Source organism: Vulpes lagopus, chromosome 8 (genome assembly GCF_018345385.1).
Source record: "Vulpes lagopus strain Blue_001 chromosome 8, ASM1834538v1, whole genome shotgun sequence".
NCBI classification, from domain to species: Eukaryota; Metazoa; Chordata; class Mammalia; order Carnivora; family Canidae; genus Vulpes; species Vulpes lagopus.
Genome location: NC_054831.1, coordinates 8,656,910 through 8,674,082, shown reverse-complemented (window position 1 = coordinate 8,674,082; position 17,173 = coordinate 8,656,910). Strand labels below are relative to the sequence as shown.

At 37.8% G+C, this 17,173-nt stretch overlaps 1 protein-coding gene across 2 annotated transcripts in view; it reads left to right on the top strand.

The window, feature by feature from the left end:
* CAB39 (calcium binding protein 39) overlaps positions 1-17,173 on the top strand; it is an 84,428-nt gene that overhangs the window by 19,916 nt on the left and 47,339 nt on the right. For both annotated transcript variants that reach the window (XM_041765340.1, XM_041765341.1), the window contains exon 2: positions 14,712-14,867. In XM_041765340.1, the coding sequence (XP_041621274.1) occupies positions 14,754-14,867 (114 nt within the window). In that variant the 5' untranslated portion in view covers positions 14,712-14,753. The remainder of the gene's footprint in view (positions 1-14,711; positions 14,868-17,173) is intronic.

Here is a 17,173-nt window from a genome sequence, read left to right as displayed (position 1 = left end):
GCTTGTTGGAGGGAGGGAGGCAAGGCAGAGGGAGAGAGGGAATCCCAAGCAGACTCCTTGCTGAGCGTGGATCCCATGACCCTGAGGTCATGACCTGAGCCGAAATAAAGAACAGGTCCCTCAACTGACTGAGTCACCTTGAAGGTTGTAAATTTTCAAAAGGAAATTGTTCTTTTAAAACACAGTTCTTCATTAGAATGACTAAAAAGAAAAAATAATCATTTCACCACATTTAGGTGTACCTTTTTTGAACTTTTTTGTTTCTTTTGCTTTTCCATCTATCTTAATCTTTTTTTTTTTTTTAATTTTTTTTATTTTATTTTATGATAGTCGCAGAGGGAGAAGCAGGCTCCGTGCACCGGGAGCCCGATGTGGGATTCGATCTGAGGTCTCCAGGATCGTGCCCTGGGCCAAAGGCAGGTGCCAAACCGCTGCACCACCCAGGGATCCCCTATCTTAATCTTTGACACAAAAATAACTTTCTGACTTTTTTTTTCATATTTGAATTTTGTTTCAAATTTTCTCAATTGTTTACAGTTCAGTTTTGAATTACACATCCTTTTAAAGGAATTACCATCTTTTTTAAGAGAGCAGAGTTAGCTGTTTGCTTTTCTTATTTACCAAAATGTGGGTGAAATCATGATGTTTGCCCATGATCATATGGACTATGTTTACACAACCCTGCAGCAAAGTGAGCAGTAAATTTAACTAGAAGAAAAATGAATTTATGAAGACTGATGGTTTCACATTTTAAAATGTGGACATTGATTAACCTTTTGTATTAAAGTACCTTACTAATTTGTAAGGAAATAGTTGTGGAGTTCACATTTTCTGGAACTAATTCTAAAACTGTAACAGTGTCACTCTTAATTCCTGGGGACCATCTGTAAATTAATCAATGTAGGTAAAATTAAAGATGGCACATCATAATGATAAAAGGCCTTTAACATATTCATGAAATCAGATAATTAGCATGTATTACAGGTGTTTCTAAGTAAGGCTTTGTAGTATGTAACTGTAATTTCAGACCTTAAACCAAGTCGTGAAATCGTTTTGCCTCATGATAATCGGAAAAGTTCAGCATTGTGAATAAATTAGCTGTCATTAGTAAAAGAGCTACTCAGATTGATTCTACATCTGTTTTACAAACTGTAGGTTCCATCCTATTAGTTGTTTGTGAAATCAGCTTAGTGGATTCTGAGTAGCATTTTAAGAAGGACGAAGGGGGGATCCCTGGGTGGCGCAGCGGTTTGGCGCCTGCCTTTGGCCCAGGGCGCGATCCTGTAGACCCAGGATCGAGTCCCACATCGGGCTCCCGGTGCATGGAGCCTGCTTCTCCCTCTGCCTGTGTCTCTGCCCCTCTCTCTCTCTCTCTCTCTCTCTCTCTCTCTCTCTATGACTATCACAAATAAATGAAAAAATAAATAAATAAAATTAAAAAAAAAAAGGAGGAAGGGAATGGGAATAGAACAGAGAATATCACTGTAATTTTAGTTGGTAAGGATAAGTACTGTTTGGTGGTACTGCATGTGTGTGATACTTATTTTTTATGTATGAATATATGTATGTCATAAGGTCAGAGAAATCTAAGCCATCACTGCTAGTGGTAATGCAGTTAGGTGGCCTGGTGGCCTTGTGGTTGTTTAAATGGCTGTATACACAATACAGATGGATGGCGTGCTTTAATTGGAAAGCTTCAGTGTTTTTTTTTTTTGTTTTTTTTTTAAGATTTTATTTATTTATTTATGAGAGACATAGAGAAAGAGGCAGAGGGAGAAGTAGGTTCCCTATGGGGAGCCCGATATGGGACTCAATACCAGGATCTCAGGATCACAACCTGAGCTGAAGGCAGATGCTTAACCACTGAGCCACGCAGGTGCTCCCGGTATTTGTACTTTTAACAGGGAGTAGAGGAAGACCTGTATGATTTCCTGATCAGATTAATAGTTGATAGGAATCTGGTAGGGAAAGCTAAGATAACAGACTCAAGATCCAAGAAAGAATTTGAATTGTTGGGATCCCTGGGTGGTGCAGCGGTTTGGCGCCTGCCTTTGGCCCAGGGCACGATCCTGGAGACCCGGGATCGAGTCCCACGTCGGGCTCCCGGTGCATGGAGCCTGCTTCTCCCTCTGCCTGTGTCTCTGCCTCTCTCTCTCTCTCTCTCTCTCTGTGTGTGTGTGTGACTATCATAAATAAATAAAAATTAAAAAAAAAAAAGAATTTGAATTGTCCAAGTATATACTGATTCTAAAGTAGAAGCAATTTAATAGGAATACTTATTCAGTCCTACAGACATTTCCCAAAATGCAGACGTAAACAGTAGATGAAGATGTGGCTCCCTGTAGAACACTGGAGAAGACTTAGGTCAATTAAACCGCTCAATAGAAAGCAGCCATGTATGTGACTATCAAAGCTCTGGATGGAGTCTGTGACTACATTTATGAAATATATGTGTAGGTAGTCTTGGCTGGTCAGGTCACATATGAGAATTAGGGTTCAGTTTGAAATGCTATACTCTTAAGAAGAAATGCCTGGAGAATAACAGGGATCCTCTAAGTTGGCTCTTCCATGGCTCATCTTTATCTGTAACAGAACCCAAACTGGATAAATTGTATAGGAATTTGGTTACCAACTCGGTGTAGTGCACATTGAAGGTAGACCCATGGCTTTTGCACATGCAGCTCACAGGCTAGTGTGGTAATGGTAATTTACGTAACAGGATGTATAATAAGGCTGCTCATAAAGCTTTGAGTTTCTTCTTCACGAATCTCTCTTTCCTTTTACCCTTGTCCTAGATGTGTCAGTGCTTAGGGCATGAAGATACGTGTCTACTGTAAAATATTCCTACCTGATGCTCACTGAAATTGCTACTGAAGTTTGATGGCATATTATCAGTTTACTTCTAGTATTTACCTCTGGCTTGCTTAGATTGGGATAAAGTCTAGGAATGAGGAATTGGTCACATCATGTTGGAATCCATGTCTAAAAGGCATGTCTATAGAGTCATCTTAAAAATATTCTCAAGTCATACACCTGTAATTTTGGGAAGTATCAAATTTAGTGTTTATTTAATATTGTACTTATTTAACATGTATTTTTAGTATAGTTATAAATAAAGAATGTATTTTGTGCTGCCCCCCTCCCAGATAACTTAGTTGGTGGTTAACTGAAGAAAGGTCATGCATTTGTGTTACAGTGAATTTCTTGATTGACTTTCCCACAACTAAGCAGCAGTAATGTAAAAGTTGACTTACTTTGTCAAACTGGATAATATAGTGAGGTTTGTTAAATTAGATTCTCCTAGAACATTATTTCAGAAAAGGATACTCATTGCTTAATTGTAAATAATATCTGATACCTGTAAGTATGAAATCTTGCATTCATATTCAGCATGCAATTATAAGCCCAATAGAAAAATCTGGAATTCATAAAGAAAAAGGTTATAGATAAAGCTATAAAAAATAATTTTTGTACAGCAAGTTTAAGAAGTTGAAATGCAAATGGCAAAGTAGGACATTTGAAAAAAAAAAAAAACCCAAACCAGCTAAAGAGATAATATTCATAATTATATAGTATCCTACAAGTCAATAAGAAGACATACTCTAAACCCAGTAAACTAATGGGCAGTAGAGATGTACAGTTTTACTAAGGAAATGCAGACGGACACTAGGCATGAAAATATGTTCGTTGTTATCAATGATCAAATATGAATTGTAAGGATGAGAGGGGTAGGGAGAGGAGGTCAAGAAAATAGCATTTTAAAATCTAACAGATTGGCAGAACTCAAAAAGGATTAATGGAGCCTCTTATTGGTTAGCTGGTGCACTGTTGATGGCAATGTAAATTGGCCTAAGCTTTTGGTACAAATTAAGAATCTTCACATTTCAAGTCTCAGACTGCTGCCTTATCTGAGTCTCTCAGAATCTCCTTGGCTTCTTTTATTCTGGTACCTGGCATCCAGAACCACACAGAACATCGTGTGGTCTTTTTGTGGCCAGAGCAGCCCATTATTTAGTCATTCTTTATGAGAAATTGCTCTCTAAGGTGGGCAGGTCAAGGATCATTTCTATGGTGTTTATAAAAAACCGATAGTTATCTTCAGTGATGATCCTGAATCAGATACATCCGGCTAGTCAAGAGAAGACAAAGAGTTTCTTTACCTTCACTCATTTTATATAACTTCCAGGGACAACTGGCGTGGTACCTCAATACAAAATAAAACTGGGCAGATCCTGCACAGAAGGGAAGGGTCATCCATTAGAAATAAGACCCAAAGCCTGTGACCTGAGTATTTCTGCTGAAGACATTGCAAAACAGCACGTCCTTTGGAGAAATGCTACAGTGACCCCTTGCTGACTCAGAAAAGAGCTGTGTCGATCCAACAATTTCAGCTCTGAAGTGTGCATGGAATTATTGATATAAAATATTAAGTTTTGCCAAACTGTGTTCATGCAGAATGTTGAAACATAAAGACACAGACCTTGGTTTTTAAAACAACTTTACTTGTAATATTACTAAGCTGATTTAGAATTTAAATTCATTTAATCACAACTAGAAGAAAAAACATTTTTAAGAGTACTCCCATTCAGGGCTTCTTGCTTTAGTCTCCAGCAAACTATTTTTCTTTTGAACAACAAAAGACATTTGAAAACTGCTTCTGGGCCCAACCCTCAAAAGAGGATTGTAAAGAGCAAATATGTATATAAAGAGCACACTTTTTTCTGCAGAAGTGAAATTAGTACGTGTGTGTGTGTGTGTGTGTGTGTATTGAAGTCATGGAGCTCTAATCCATGATATATTCTTAATTCCTAAGAGTTACTTAGCTGTGTGTTCAGTTAAAATACTTCCAACTGTGTCCTTAAAGTGAATTGTAGAACTGTTTGAGTGGATGTTTAAATATGCCCTGCCTTGTTCCAGAAAGGATTTAAGGTAGCTGGAAATATTCCTTTGTACCTAATTATCTTAACTTCAATCTTGAAAGTCTGTAATGACTGCATGGTACGCTGAAATTATCGCAGTAAAACCTGACACTAGTAGTAGATTCTCTCAATTAGTGTTTGAAGTTTAACATGAAGTTCCTGTTTGTGAAGCTAACACAGCCTTTTTTTTTTTTTTACATGAACTGATGCTTTAAAACAACTTCTTGTAAAATTACTTTTATCTAAAAATCAGCTACTAAAGCAAAGCCCTCTCCTTTAAGTATGCATCTCTTGCTTTGTTGCTCATATATAGAATGAACTTTACCAATAGAGAGTATTTCATAGGCATTCATAATTTGACATTCCCGTGTTTAGTGTGAGTGAAAGAAACTCTCAAGGATTAACAGAAAGCCTGTTTTAGAAGAACACAACAGTGAAATTATTTCTAAACATCACTTTCACTAAGCCCATTTCATTAAGTACTCATTCTGTAATTCACTTAAAAGGATGAATGGTTGGAGAAGTTGATGGTCACTCAGAACTCTGCATGTGTTTAGACTTAGTTGAAACTAGAAAGGAGTATACAGTTTTCATAGCCTAGTTCTCTATGCAGTGCATTTCTGATGTTAATAGAAAAGGAACTTGGGTTGTCAGTAATGAGCAGTAAAAATCCTTTCCAAAGTGTGTGAAACAGAGGTATAGGCCAGTTTTTGTTTTGTGTGTTAGGGTGTGTTTAGTGTGTTTGGTTTGTGTGGGATACGGGACATTCAGGGCTATTCTTTTCATATTTATTTAACTCAGGAATCTTAGAAATTGGCTTTTGCCTATTTGCTCAGAATTTTAAAAACCAATATTTTTTAAAAAGTCACTTGGTAAACATTTATTCTGGATACTCTGATAATTTAATACTGTTGTACATTTTTGTAATACTTGATCTGTATGTAAGATGAAGGGACAGATAAATACAAAGAGAATTTGGAGTCAGTAGACTTGTCTTGAATCTTTGTAACATCCACACTCATGGGACCTCAGGGCCAGCATTTTCTGTGAATCTAAAGATGTGTATAGGAAGTATTTACCATACGAGTTTGAGAAGGTGGGAAGGAATAATTTCAGAGATAGAAAGTGTTCATGGTAAAAATACAAAAACACTAGTTTTAAGGAATATATACACCCTCATGTTTATGGCAATATTATTTATATTGACCAAATTATGGAAACAGCCCAAGTCTCCATCAGTAGATGAATGGATAAGATGTGGTATATATGCAGTGGAATATTGTTCAGCCATAAAAAAGAATGAAATCTTGCCATTTGCAACAATGTGGATGGAGCTAGAGAGTATAATGCTAAGTGAAATAAGCCAAAGAAAGACAAATACCGTGTGGAATTTAAGAAGCTAAACAAATGAACAAAGAGAACAAACCAAAAAACAGACTCTTAACTATAGAGAACAAACTGATGGTTACCAATGGGGTGGTGGGTGGAGGGGATGAATGAAATACGTGAAGGGGATTAAGAGGACACTTATCTTGAGAAGTACACAGAATTGAATTGTTATATTGTACACCTGAAACTAAAATAACTCTGCATGGTATCTAAAAAAAAAAAAAAAAGTCCGTAGACATTGGATTAGAGAATATTTATCACAGTATACAAGTGACCCGTGCTGATAAGTTCATTCTAATTTAACAATAATAGAAGCAGCCCATGTGAAAAAAGTTGTGAAGACCCAAAAGAGGATATTTCTACAAATTGTGCCATGGTCTTGGGACCCCTGCAGTATTCCATGTTGGTCAGCTCCCTGAATCCATCACACTTTAGTCAGAATTCTTCATATTTATACTCTTGGCACAGACAGCATGCAGATGGACAGATCAGAGTTGTTAGCAAATAGGGGTGCAGCCTTGTGCATAGCAAGAGGTGCTTTCCTAAGATTTCCTGCTCACTTCACTTATAAAACCATTCAGGTGATGGCCCCTGACCCCTTTCTGGTTGGGTTTCAAATTAAAACTTTCTAGTTAACTCCTGTTTATTTATGTATCAGTCATACCTGTGTCCTTCTTTGTATTTGTTTTGATAAGTGTTTTTCAGTCCCGGTCAATAAATGTACCTGGAGTCTTGTACGAAGCGTGTAACATGATGGCTAATACTTACTTTTGCCCCCACAGGGCTTCCTGACTCGTTGGGGGTGATACATACATAAATAACAATAGCATCATCAAGGTTTTAAAAGCTTAGGAGTGGGAGGGGGGAGGGGCAACTTCCATTGTGGGGTCTTCCTGGAGGGGCTAGCATTTAGACATTGGTGGGGGGGAGGTGGTGGACCAGGTTTTGGACAAGTAGAGAAGGTGGTCCCAAGGAAGGGCTGTCCATGGTGGTATTGGTGTAGTTTTCGAAGAATTATTTCAAGGAGGGACACTGTACCTCAGCGGTTAATGGCCTTGCCCATGTACTTATGCCTCTGTAGATGCTCTTCCTATCTGCTGTCAACAGAAAAGTTGATTCAACTGCAGTGAGCAAAATGAATATATGTAGATTGGAACAGTGAAGTAAGAGAGCTATGAGGCTCGGTAGAGGAGAATGGGTCATTTTTATGTCAGAAACATGGGTTAGGGTGGTTTTGTAGTTACACATAAATTTTAACTTTGTACATTTTGGCAAATAAAGGGACAAAGCAAAGCACAGTAGACATACCAATTAAAAGAAACCTACCAATTCTTCAGAATAGGAACTTTTCCTTATTACTGATTTTTTTAAATTATGAAAATGTTCAAGCATATACAAGTAGACTCCAGTATAATGAATTTTCAGTAACAGTTGTTAATGTTTTGCTAGCCTTGTTTCATCTGGCCCCCTCCACCTTACTTTTAGGGAGGGGTACTGGAATATTTTAAGGCAAATCCCAGATTAGTCATACTTTGTTATGTATGTCTAAGAATATTTTTTTTCATATCTTTTCTAGTTCGTTATAATACCTAACAGAATCAAGAGTGATTATCATATCTATTGTATAATTTTTCTGATTGCCAAGATGTCTTTCTGGCAGTTGGTTTATTTGAATCCAAGTCCAGAGAAGATCTATACATATGACTATGACTTTGGAGTCTCTTAGTATTTTCTGCTCCCCACCCCACCCCACCCTGCCTTGTGCTATTTAACCTGTTGGAGAAACCTAGTTATTTGATTTGTCTCTTGTCTGGGGTTGACTTACTACTCCCTAGTCATGTTCAAATTGTTCTTAGATTTAGAAATTTTGTTATAGTGGGGGAAAGGAGATCAAATATTTATAGATAGAGCTTTGTATTTCCTATCGCATTATATGAGATAGATTGATGTCTGGTTGCCCTATTTTTAGCCATAGATCAGTGTCTTCCAAGTTGTCAGCTCCAGTGTGAAGTTCTCGATCATCCTTTCAAACCTAGGATTTTAATGGCCATTAATAATTGTTGCCTAGATCCTTAGATTCATCAGGGATTGCAAAATGATAATTTTCTGTTTTTCTTCCTGTGTTTATTAGTATGTAAATCTTATATAAAGAACTTTTCCTTGTCAGCTATTTGGTTACCCTCAAACACAGGCTATACAGAAAAGACAAGATGAATGTGCTGTTCCTTTCCTTTTATGTACCAGTTTTGAGAGTATTGAGTTGTTGTTCACACAAACTCCAAGGTTACCAATGAATTTTTTTACTACTGTAATATTCATGAATTTTAATGTTTTACTTATACTGCCTATATTAAATGTACTTATATTATTATTAAATATATGTAATAATTTACATATTATATGTATGCAAATGTTTAATTTGTATGTCAATTCATTGTGATCATTTTTCTTTTTTATGCCCAGATTGTATAATTTTAGGCCTGTGGGAGCCTTTCAAATTGACTCCTTTTTTGTCATGTACCCATTCATCTTTGCTTACTGAAGTAATTAACACGCCCCAGGCTCATCTTGTTTGTATATTTCCTGCTCCTTCGTGTGGAGACCTGGTTCCTTTCATGAGGAATGATCTTGTATTATTTTTTTAAAATAGCACTTTTATCAAGAAAAAACAGTATTACAGCACATTATAGGTACTTAACCTTAAAAATTTGATATACAACTCATTTTCACTACCTTTGTTACTAACCTTTGGTATTTTTTCTCTTAGCGTATGTATCTGCACATATAGATCACACATGGGATTACTTTATACACACACACAATGTGTATATGTATTTGCAGCTTTGTATCTTTTTTAAGATTTTAATTATTTATTCATGAGAGACACAGAGGGAGGCAGAGACAAAGGCAAAGGAGGAAGCAGGCTCCCTGCAGGGAGCCCAGTACAGGACTTAATCCCAGGACCCCAGAATCATGCCCTGAGCTAAAGGCAGACACTCAACCACTGAGCCACCCAGGTGCCCCTAAAGCTATGTAATTAACCACTGTGCTTTAAGTAATTGCCCTGCACCAACTATATGGATAGTTTTGTACCTAGCACAATATCTGGCATGTTGTAGATATTTATTTATTCAAATTGAGGAACATTAGCCTAGAAGATTTCACACATTCCGTGACTGCTTTTAATTAAGTACTTCAATCTTATTTTTGTATGTGGGGGTTTTTGTTTCCAGTTTTTGCTTTTGACCACCAAGTTTATGAGTCAGATCTAACAGATATGTTAGTGTAGAGTCCTATGAAATCAACTGTCCAGGAATGTGTTGTCATTCAGCAGCTTTTCTTTATTGTGTCTACACACATACGCCCACATCCATGCACACCAGAGTGTTGTCTTCCTAAGAGCAGGTGCCCTGATGCCTTTAGCTTATGGCGTATGGTGAGTGCATAGTTGGAATGTGAATGGTTGAATGTCCTAATGAGTGGCTTATGGACCACTTGACTACTTTTCAGTATTTGTCAGTACAGAGGTGAATAGAGTTAGTTGCAGTTAGGAGGGGATCGCGCAAGCCAGAAGCAGCCAGATTGCCTAAGAAAGGCAGTGCCTACCAATGCGGACTCTAATGATGTTAGGCTTTTATTTTCGCAGTGGGTGTTCTGTATGTTCTCCAGCCCTTTCTTGCGGTGGAGCTTTGTGCTCTTGAGAGTATTCACGTAACAGAGCAGCAATTTGCAGTTTTTGTTTTTTGTAAGATATTAAGTGACCACTTCGAGTATCATCTGGTCTCTTTTAAAGAATAGAGGAGACTCCCAGTACAAAAGACCACAGATACAGAGCATAAAAAGAATATATATACAACTTTAACAGATAACTGTTAAATTATCTGTAATTAACAGATAACTGTTAATACCTGTTATCTCTGTAGGCTTTGCCCGTGGTTTTCACTGTCGACCTTGTGTCATCCTTTAATATTTGAATTTTGCATAGTGAGCAATGTCACCATTTCTTAAAAACTAGAAGTTTAACTCTCCATGATGGAAGTAGATGCAGAAGTAAATAGAAAGACTTTCATTATTCTGACCCCCAGCCCAGCCTCCCCGCTTCCCCTCAAAGTATATAGAAGCTCACTAAAGGCTATGCTTATGTGAATAACAGCACAACCAGTGTTTTTGGTAATTTCAGTGGTCCCAATGATTATGTGAACCAAATCTCCTAAGGGTGATATTGCCCCCATTGACAACCACTGCCCTATGTGGAGGATAGTGAAAGTCTACATTTGGTGTCTGAAGGATAAAGAGTTTGAGAAAATAGAATTGGCTGAAATTGCAAACTAATTATATATGGAAGAGCTAACAAGTGGAAAGGGTTTGGTATGATGACCAGGGTTTGTGATTGGATGAACAATGGAAGCATTCACTGTGAAGGGGATCTTTAAAAAAGAAGCAGGACTTAAGGATGAGGTTTGAATTGCCTGGAGGACATTTATAGAGAGCAGTAGTTGGAAATGTAGGCCACTCGCTTGGGGCAGGAGGTGGATTCCAAGTTATTGAAACCATGGGTAGATGAGATCAATCAGAGAATATAGAGTAAGAACACAGCCAAGGGTGGAGCCCAGAAGGACATCAACGTTGGAGTAAAGATGAGTCATTAAATTAAATGCAGAAAGAAAGGGCTTTTGGAAAAAAGGGAAACAGCTAAGGGAGAGCAGTGCACAGGATCTAAGGGTGTGCAGGACTCAGTGTTCACACAGATGCCTTCCATGCATTTTTATTTTTATTTTTTATTTTTTATTTTTAATTTTTTTTTCTTCCATGCATTTTTAGCTTGCAATTCTATAAATGTTGATTTTAATATGAAACTAGTATGTTTAATTATTTCCTATCCCCACCTTCCCCCCCCCCCCCCCAGCCCCAGTCCCTCAGACTTTCAAGTTAAATTTCCCATCCAAGGCTTATCTTTGGGATTCAAGCATATACCATGGTTTACCATCAGGAACACGCTTACCTCCAGTTTGAGAATTGTAGGGCTGTTTCAGCAGCCCTCTTTAGAATCCTAACAGTGGGTAGTTTCTCCCAATTGCATTAATAATTTTGGTACAGCCCGAGGAATCCTGCTAAGATATATTATGAACCAAAAAAAAAGCAAAACAAACCTTTTTTTGAAGGGATAGAGGAAATTGGTTGTATTTGAAAGCTAACTAGATTTTTCTATTATATATATTTTTGTCCATTTTCTTCATGAACTCCAGTTACATCCAAAACATAGTTTAGGCAGTTGTAAAACAGTATTAAGAAAGAGGTTTTGTTTGTTTGTTTGTTTGTTTTTTAAAGATTTTATTTATTCATTCCTGAGAGACACACACAGAGAGAGAGAGAGAGAGAGAGAGGCAGAGACACAGGCAGAGGGAGAAGCAGGCTCCATGCAGGGAGCCCGACATGGGACTCCATCCCAGGTCTCCAGGATCATGCCCTGGACTGAAGGTGGCGCTAAACCACTGAGCCACCCGGGCTGCCCAAGAAAGAGTTTGAATACAGAAAAGTTGAGTAACCATGAAAGCCCAAAAACCCACCATCTAAATTTAAAAAGTAAGGTTTTTACCCTATTTGCAAACGTGATACTCTGGCTTAGAAGTAGTTGGCCTATTATGGGAACAGAAAGGACGTCAGTGTGGCTGGACCTCTGTGATAAAGGCCAGTGCACTGGGCCATGACTTGGAAGTGGGTAAAGCCTAGGAGGCCATGGTAGGAATTTAGATTTTATAATAAGGGCAGTTCAGAATTATTTTTTTATAGAGATTTTTATTTATTCGTTCATGAGAGACACACACAGAGGCAGAGACATAGGCAGAGGGATGCGGGACTTGATCCCAGGACCCCAGGATCACAACCTGAGCCAAAGGTAGATGCTCAACCACTAAGCCGGTGTCCCGGCAGTTTCAGAATTATTGAAGAGCCTTCTTCAGTGGGCTCTTGTTACTGATTCCTAAAACTCCCTCAAATACTTGTAATGAAATACTGCTGATGGTAAAAAAGAAGGGGGAGACTGGAAAAGGCAAACAGGTTGTTATGGTAAAAGGCGTCTTTTCACCATCTTAATCCTTGTTTACCATTGTTACTTCCAGCTCGGGTATCTCCATACTCTTGGGATTGCCAGTTCCAAAACTCAGACATGTGCCTGTGTGTTTCACATCCTTAAAGGATCATGCTCAGGAATGTCCTCTTCTTATTTTGAGTACTTGTGACTAACTGTATTTCCTCAGTCTTACTAGTTATATGTTCTGCAAAATCTTGGCTGCACAGTATATTAACTAAAAGGAATGATTGTGTCATGCTTCCTCTTTCCCTCACAGAAACACTTTGTATGGGTTCTCTTCGGCAGCTGTACTCCTGCTATGACGAGTATTTGGTTTATGGTAGAACCTTTTAGAACCCCCTTTGCCCTGGAAAGTCACTTCTTCCACCATTGAGCTAGAGCTGAAAATATCTCTGTTGCATAGCACCATGGCACTTCCTGCAAAATACCATTAAACATTCCCACCCTCCACCCAGCATTGGCTTATAGCATCATTCCTATTATTTGCAGAATACAAATAGGAAAGATTGTATTTTTTCAAAGGATTTATTGTGATTGTGAATCCACTATGTTTATGGAAATCAACCTGTATTACCCTGTACTCCCTCCAAAAAAAAAAAGGTCAAAAAGAAAAAAAGTAGTAAGAAAGAATAATCCAGGGTTTGTGTACCATCTAGCCAGGTAATCAGATAATGTAAGAGCCACTTAGGATAACTCACTTATAATTGATAAATTTATGCATCTTTGGATTTTGAGAACCTGTGTTTGAGGACAATTCTCTTTGGTCCTGTGATCAAGCAGATTTACAAGCTGATAGAAAGAAGGTGAGCTATATGGGTGATATTTGGGTGTAAAGATTGGTCCAAATAGATCATATCAAAACATGTCGGAAATAACACCTGTTGATGATTTAATTGTAGGCTTAATATTAGTGCTAATTTGCATGCTCTTTCCTCGAGTGTGTTTGTAAACAGGTATGCAGGTCACTGTACCTCAACCTTTAGAGAAAAAACATTCAAATACTTTATTCAAGTGAAGTTTTAGGCAAAGTCCAAAAGAAGTGTTAATGATGCTGTGCAGTGGAGATACTTTATGTTGACATAGGGGAAAAAAAACTTCAGTGGAGATGGGCAGTGGGCACTCCCCACTCCCCACAGTGGGGGTAGTTAAATACAGGAGTTTAGAATTCAGTTTGAAAACCACTGACCTAAGTGATCTGTAAGGTTCTTCTAAAAATGTTCTCTTTTGGTATCTTTATATGAGGTTGTTTAATATCTGTGATTGTAACTTCTTTCAGTTTATTTAGTAAAAGTAATTACAAGTTCTGACACATTCCCAAGTTAACTTCCATTGTTTGTCTTAACTTTGTTTTTTCGTGGTGACTTCTTGAAATAGTTGATGTGCTCCCTTTATATGATGTAATATTGTGGTTTATGTGGTTGAAGTACTGTTTTCTGCTACCCACAAAAAAATTAAGAACTTCCAGAAGTTCATTATCCCCAGCGTTACCAATGAGTTTCTTCATAGGAGATGGTCTTATCCAGGCAGAAAGAGTACACGTTGAAACTGTCACTTCAGGGACTTAAGGATCTGCTGGGAGATTTGCTCAAGGCTCCTCCAAGATTCTCTCCAACTCTGAGACCCTGACTGAGTGAGGAGAAGGAGGTGTGTGCCCACTGGGTGCTTAGGAGGAAACTGTAAACACTGGCCAAGGCGCAACTGGAGAGACATAGAGAGTGAGCCTGTTGCTAGTAGTGTTTGGCTGAGCTCCTTACCTAGCTTTTTGCCTCAGTTTCCTCAATGTAGAATAGAGATGTCTATTAATTAGAGGTATAGTGCAGTGATTATAAGGACCCTTTGGATCAAGACAGACCTGAGCTGGTTTTACTGCTTAGTACCTTGAATCAGTTTCTTGACCCCATTTAAGTTTACTTGTAAATGGGACTAATAATGTCCCTCAGGGAATTGTTTTAAAAGATCCTATAAGATGATGAATTAAAGTGCTTAGTGTGGGGCCTGGCAGTACTAGTTGCCCTGCTCATCATCATCAGCACCAGCATGTTCCTCTTCAAATGGGTGGTTAGGAGAGCAGGTGATAAAAAAGGTATTCTAAAAAGTCCAAAGTGTTCTATAATTCTAAGATATCTCTGCTTTATCATTTCCCTGGTATTTTCCCTTTTATATTTGTGGGTTTCCCAGTTCCTGCTCATTTTGAAAGTCTTGTCATAAAAAGACTTTCTCAAACACTGATTTTCTTCCCAAGTTAGAATTCAGAAAGTATGTCTTCTACAGATCTCACTTCTTCTCACCTGTGCCTTGTGCTGTGTCCACAGGTAAAGCAGGCAGAGCGCAGCGAGGCGTCTGTCGCTGCCGCCATGCCGTTCCCATTTGGGAAGTCTCACAAATCTCCAGCAGACATTGTGAAGAACCTGAAGGAGAGCATGGCCGTTCTGGAAAAGCAAGACATTTCTGACAAAAAAGCAGAAAAGGTATGTATTTGGCTTTATTTTATATTTTCAATCTTTTGATTAAAGCGAATGTAAGATTGTGAGGTGATTTTAAAAGATCGATAAATCCCAATTTGGGTTTATTTGGTGCTTTTAAAATAGACTCCTAAAGTGGCATTTACTGCTGCTTAAACACCACATGTTTTCTTTTGTACTGCCATCTAACAGATTGATTTCTAACTTTTTTCTCAGTTTTTCATTTCAGGTCTTCAAGTTTGTTTAAATTTGGGGACTTTTTTTTTCATTGTTGAAGTGGTTTATCTGATTCCTGAAATCATTGTTTCCACTGGTAGTCTTGGAGAGGCATGTCTCCTGTGTTCTTTGTAGCCATGACCAGTGTCTCCCTCTACCCTGTCACCATAGTCCAAAACCTGGCTTTCATCCCAGTTGTCTCCTTCTTTAAAATGTGATCTTTCATGAAATAGTATGAACGCCTATTTCCTAAGGGTTTTATGAACTGATCCTGACTTCCATTTCCACTTGATGAAGACTCTCATGACCTTTCTTAAGGACCTTAGCAGTAGCCTCCTTAATGCTCTTTCTAAAATACTTCCCCTGCTTTAAACCTTCAGTGCAGACTTTTCCCGTAGCACACAAGACCTTTCATGACCTGGTCTCTGCCTCTCTAGGTGATTTTCAACCCTCCTCCCCCTTATCCTGTGTGCTCTAGCAATCTCAGCTTGCCTCTTCGTTAGAGCAGATAATCAGCTATTCTGTTTTTATTGTCCACCCCTTCCATTTCCACCTCAGCCCCCATTCATCTTTCAGTACCACCCTATACCTTTCTTTTTCCTAGGTGGCTTCCCAGAATACTCCTTTTCCTACCTCATCCTTGCCCCCTAAAACAAATCTCTACCTTTTGGGTACTTCCTTGGAAACTCCAACACTGCTATCATATTGAATATAATTTTATTTGTGTCAGGTTTTTGGCTCCCTTATTAGAACATGAGCTCTCTGACCTATGTGTTATTTCTGGTCCACGTGTGCCCTCCACAGTACCTGACTCCCATGGGCTGGACATCTACTATTTTTTGAATGAATGTTTCAAACATTCATTGGAATGGCATTTTCCACCCTGTGTTTATTTTAGAAGGTTGTTTCATGTCTCCTTGGGTTGTTGAATATTAGACTACTTAGCTACTACCATCTTTGTAGGTGGAAGGCTGTGCTTTACCTGTGTTCCTATGAAAAGTTCACATTTATGGGATTAAGATTTGTTACAGGCTATTCAGTTAGTATATCTTTCTGTCACTGGAAGCAATCTAAAATTAGTAATATTTTTTATGATTCAACTTTAGATCTTCCATGGACATTCTAGATAGAGTCTCACATTCCTGTAGTAAGATATAGATAAATATTAATGACATGATTAAACTTTTTTAAAAAAAAAGTCTGATGTAACAGATGATAGCTCAGTTCTCATATTTGTGTTTGCATTCAGTCTGCTGTTATATGTTTTGGTTGAAGTATATAAAGAAAATCTAGCCTTATACAGATGTATAGGTGAAAAAGGGAGGTGTATTTGAAGAGAAGACTTTCAGATAATTCTGAACGTTTTTTTATACCAAACCAAAATTCAACTACTGATTGTTTCTTGGTTGTAATAGAACCTGGAAGCATATGAATAAACTTCATACTCTGCATTTTGAAAACATTTTTTATCTATGCATGATATTGTAATATTTATTGGTCATTTAGAAAGTATTGGATCACTGACATATACACATCTTTCAAATGCTGACACAGTATATCAGAAATTGACATTTTAAAGTATTACCACTAATCCCATCAGAAAAGTCAAAGTATTGGGAAGTGGTCAGACTTATTACACGTGTTATATTCAAAATTCAAATTTGGTAACAAATACCATTGGATGTTTTTCCTAAAGTGACAGGTTTACTTCATTCATTTTCAAGAAAACGCCTGTCCAATATCCAAGGCTGAATGATTTGTCAGTTTTTCTTTCAAGTAGAAATGATTTTCCACTTACAAAGTGGCTTGTTCAGCTCATAGCTCAATCATACAAGTATTTTCCTCAAGATGGCCAGTTATACTTCAGTAAGGGGCAGAAAGTGTCTTATGCATACTCTGCATTTATCACACCAAATGTTAAAAAAGATATGTGTGTACTCAAAGATCAAAATTTAACAAAATGAATATTTTTTTCCTGCTTCCTCATGACATTCTTAAGTGAAACTGACTTTTTTTTTTTTTTTTTTTTTTTTTAATTTTAACTGAGTGCTTGGTGATGAAAACTACAATGATGGCTAGTACAGTTTGTTGTTCTT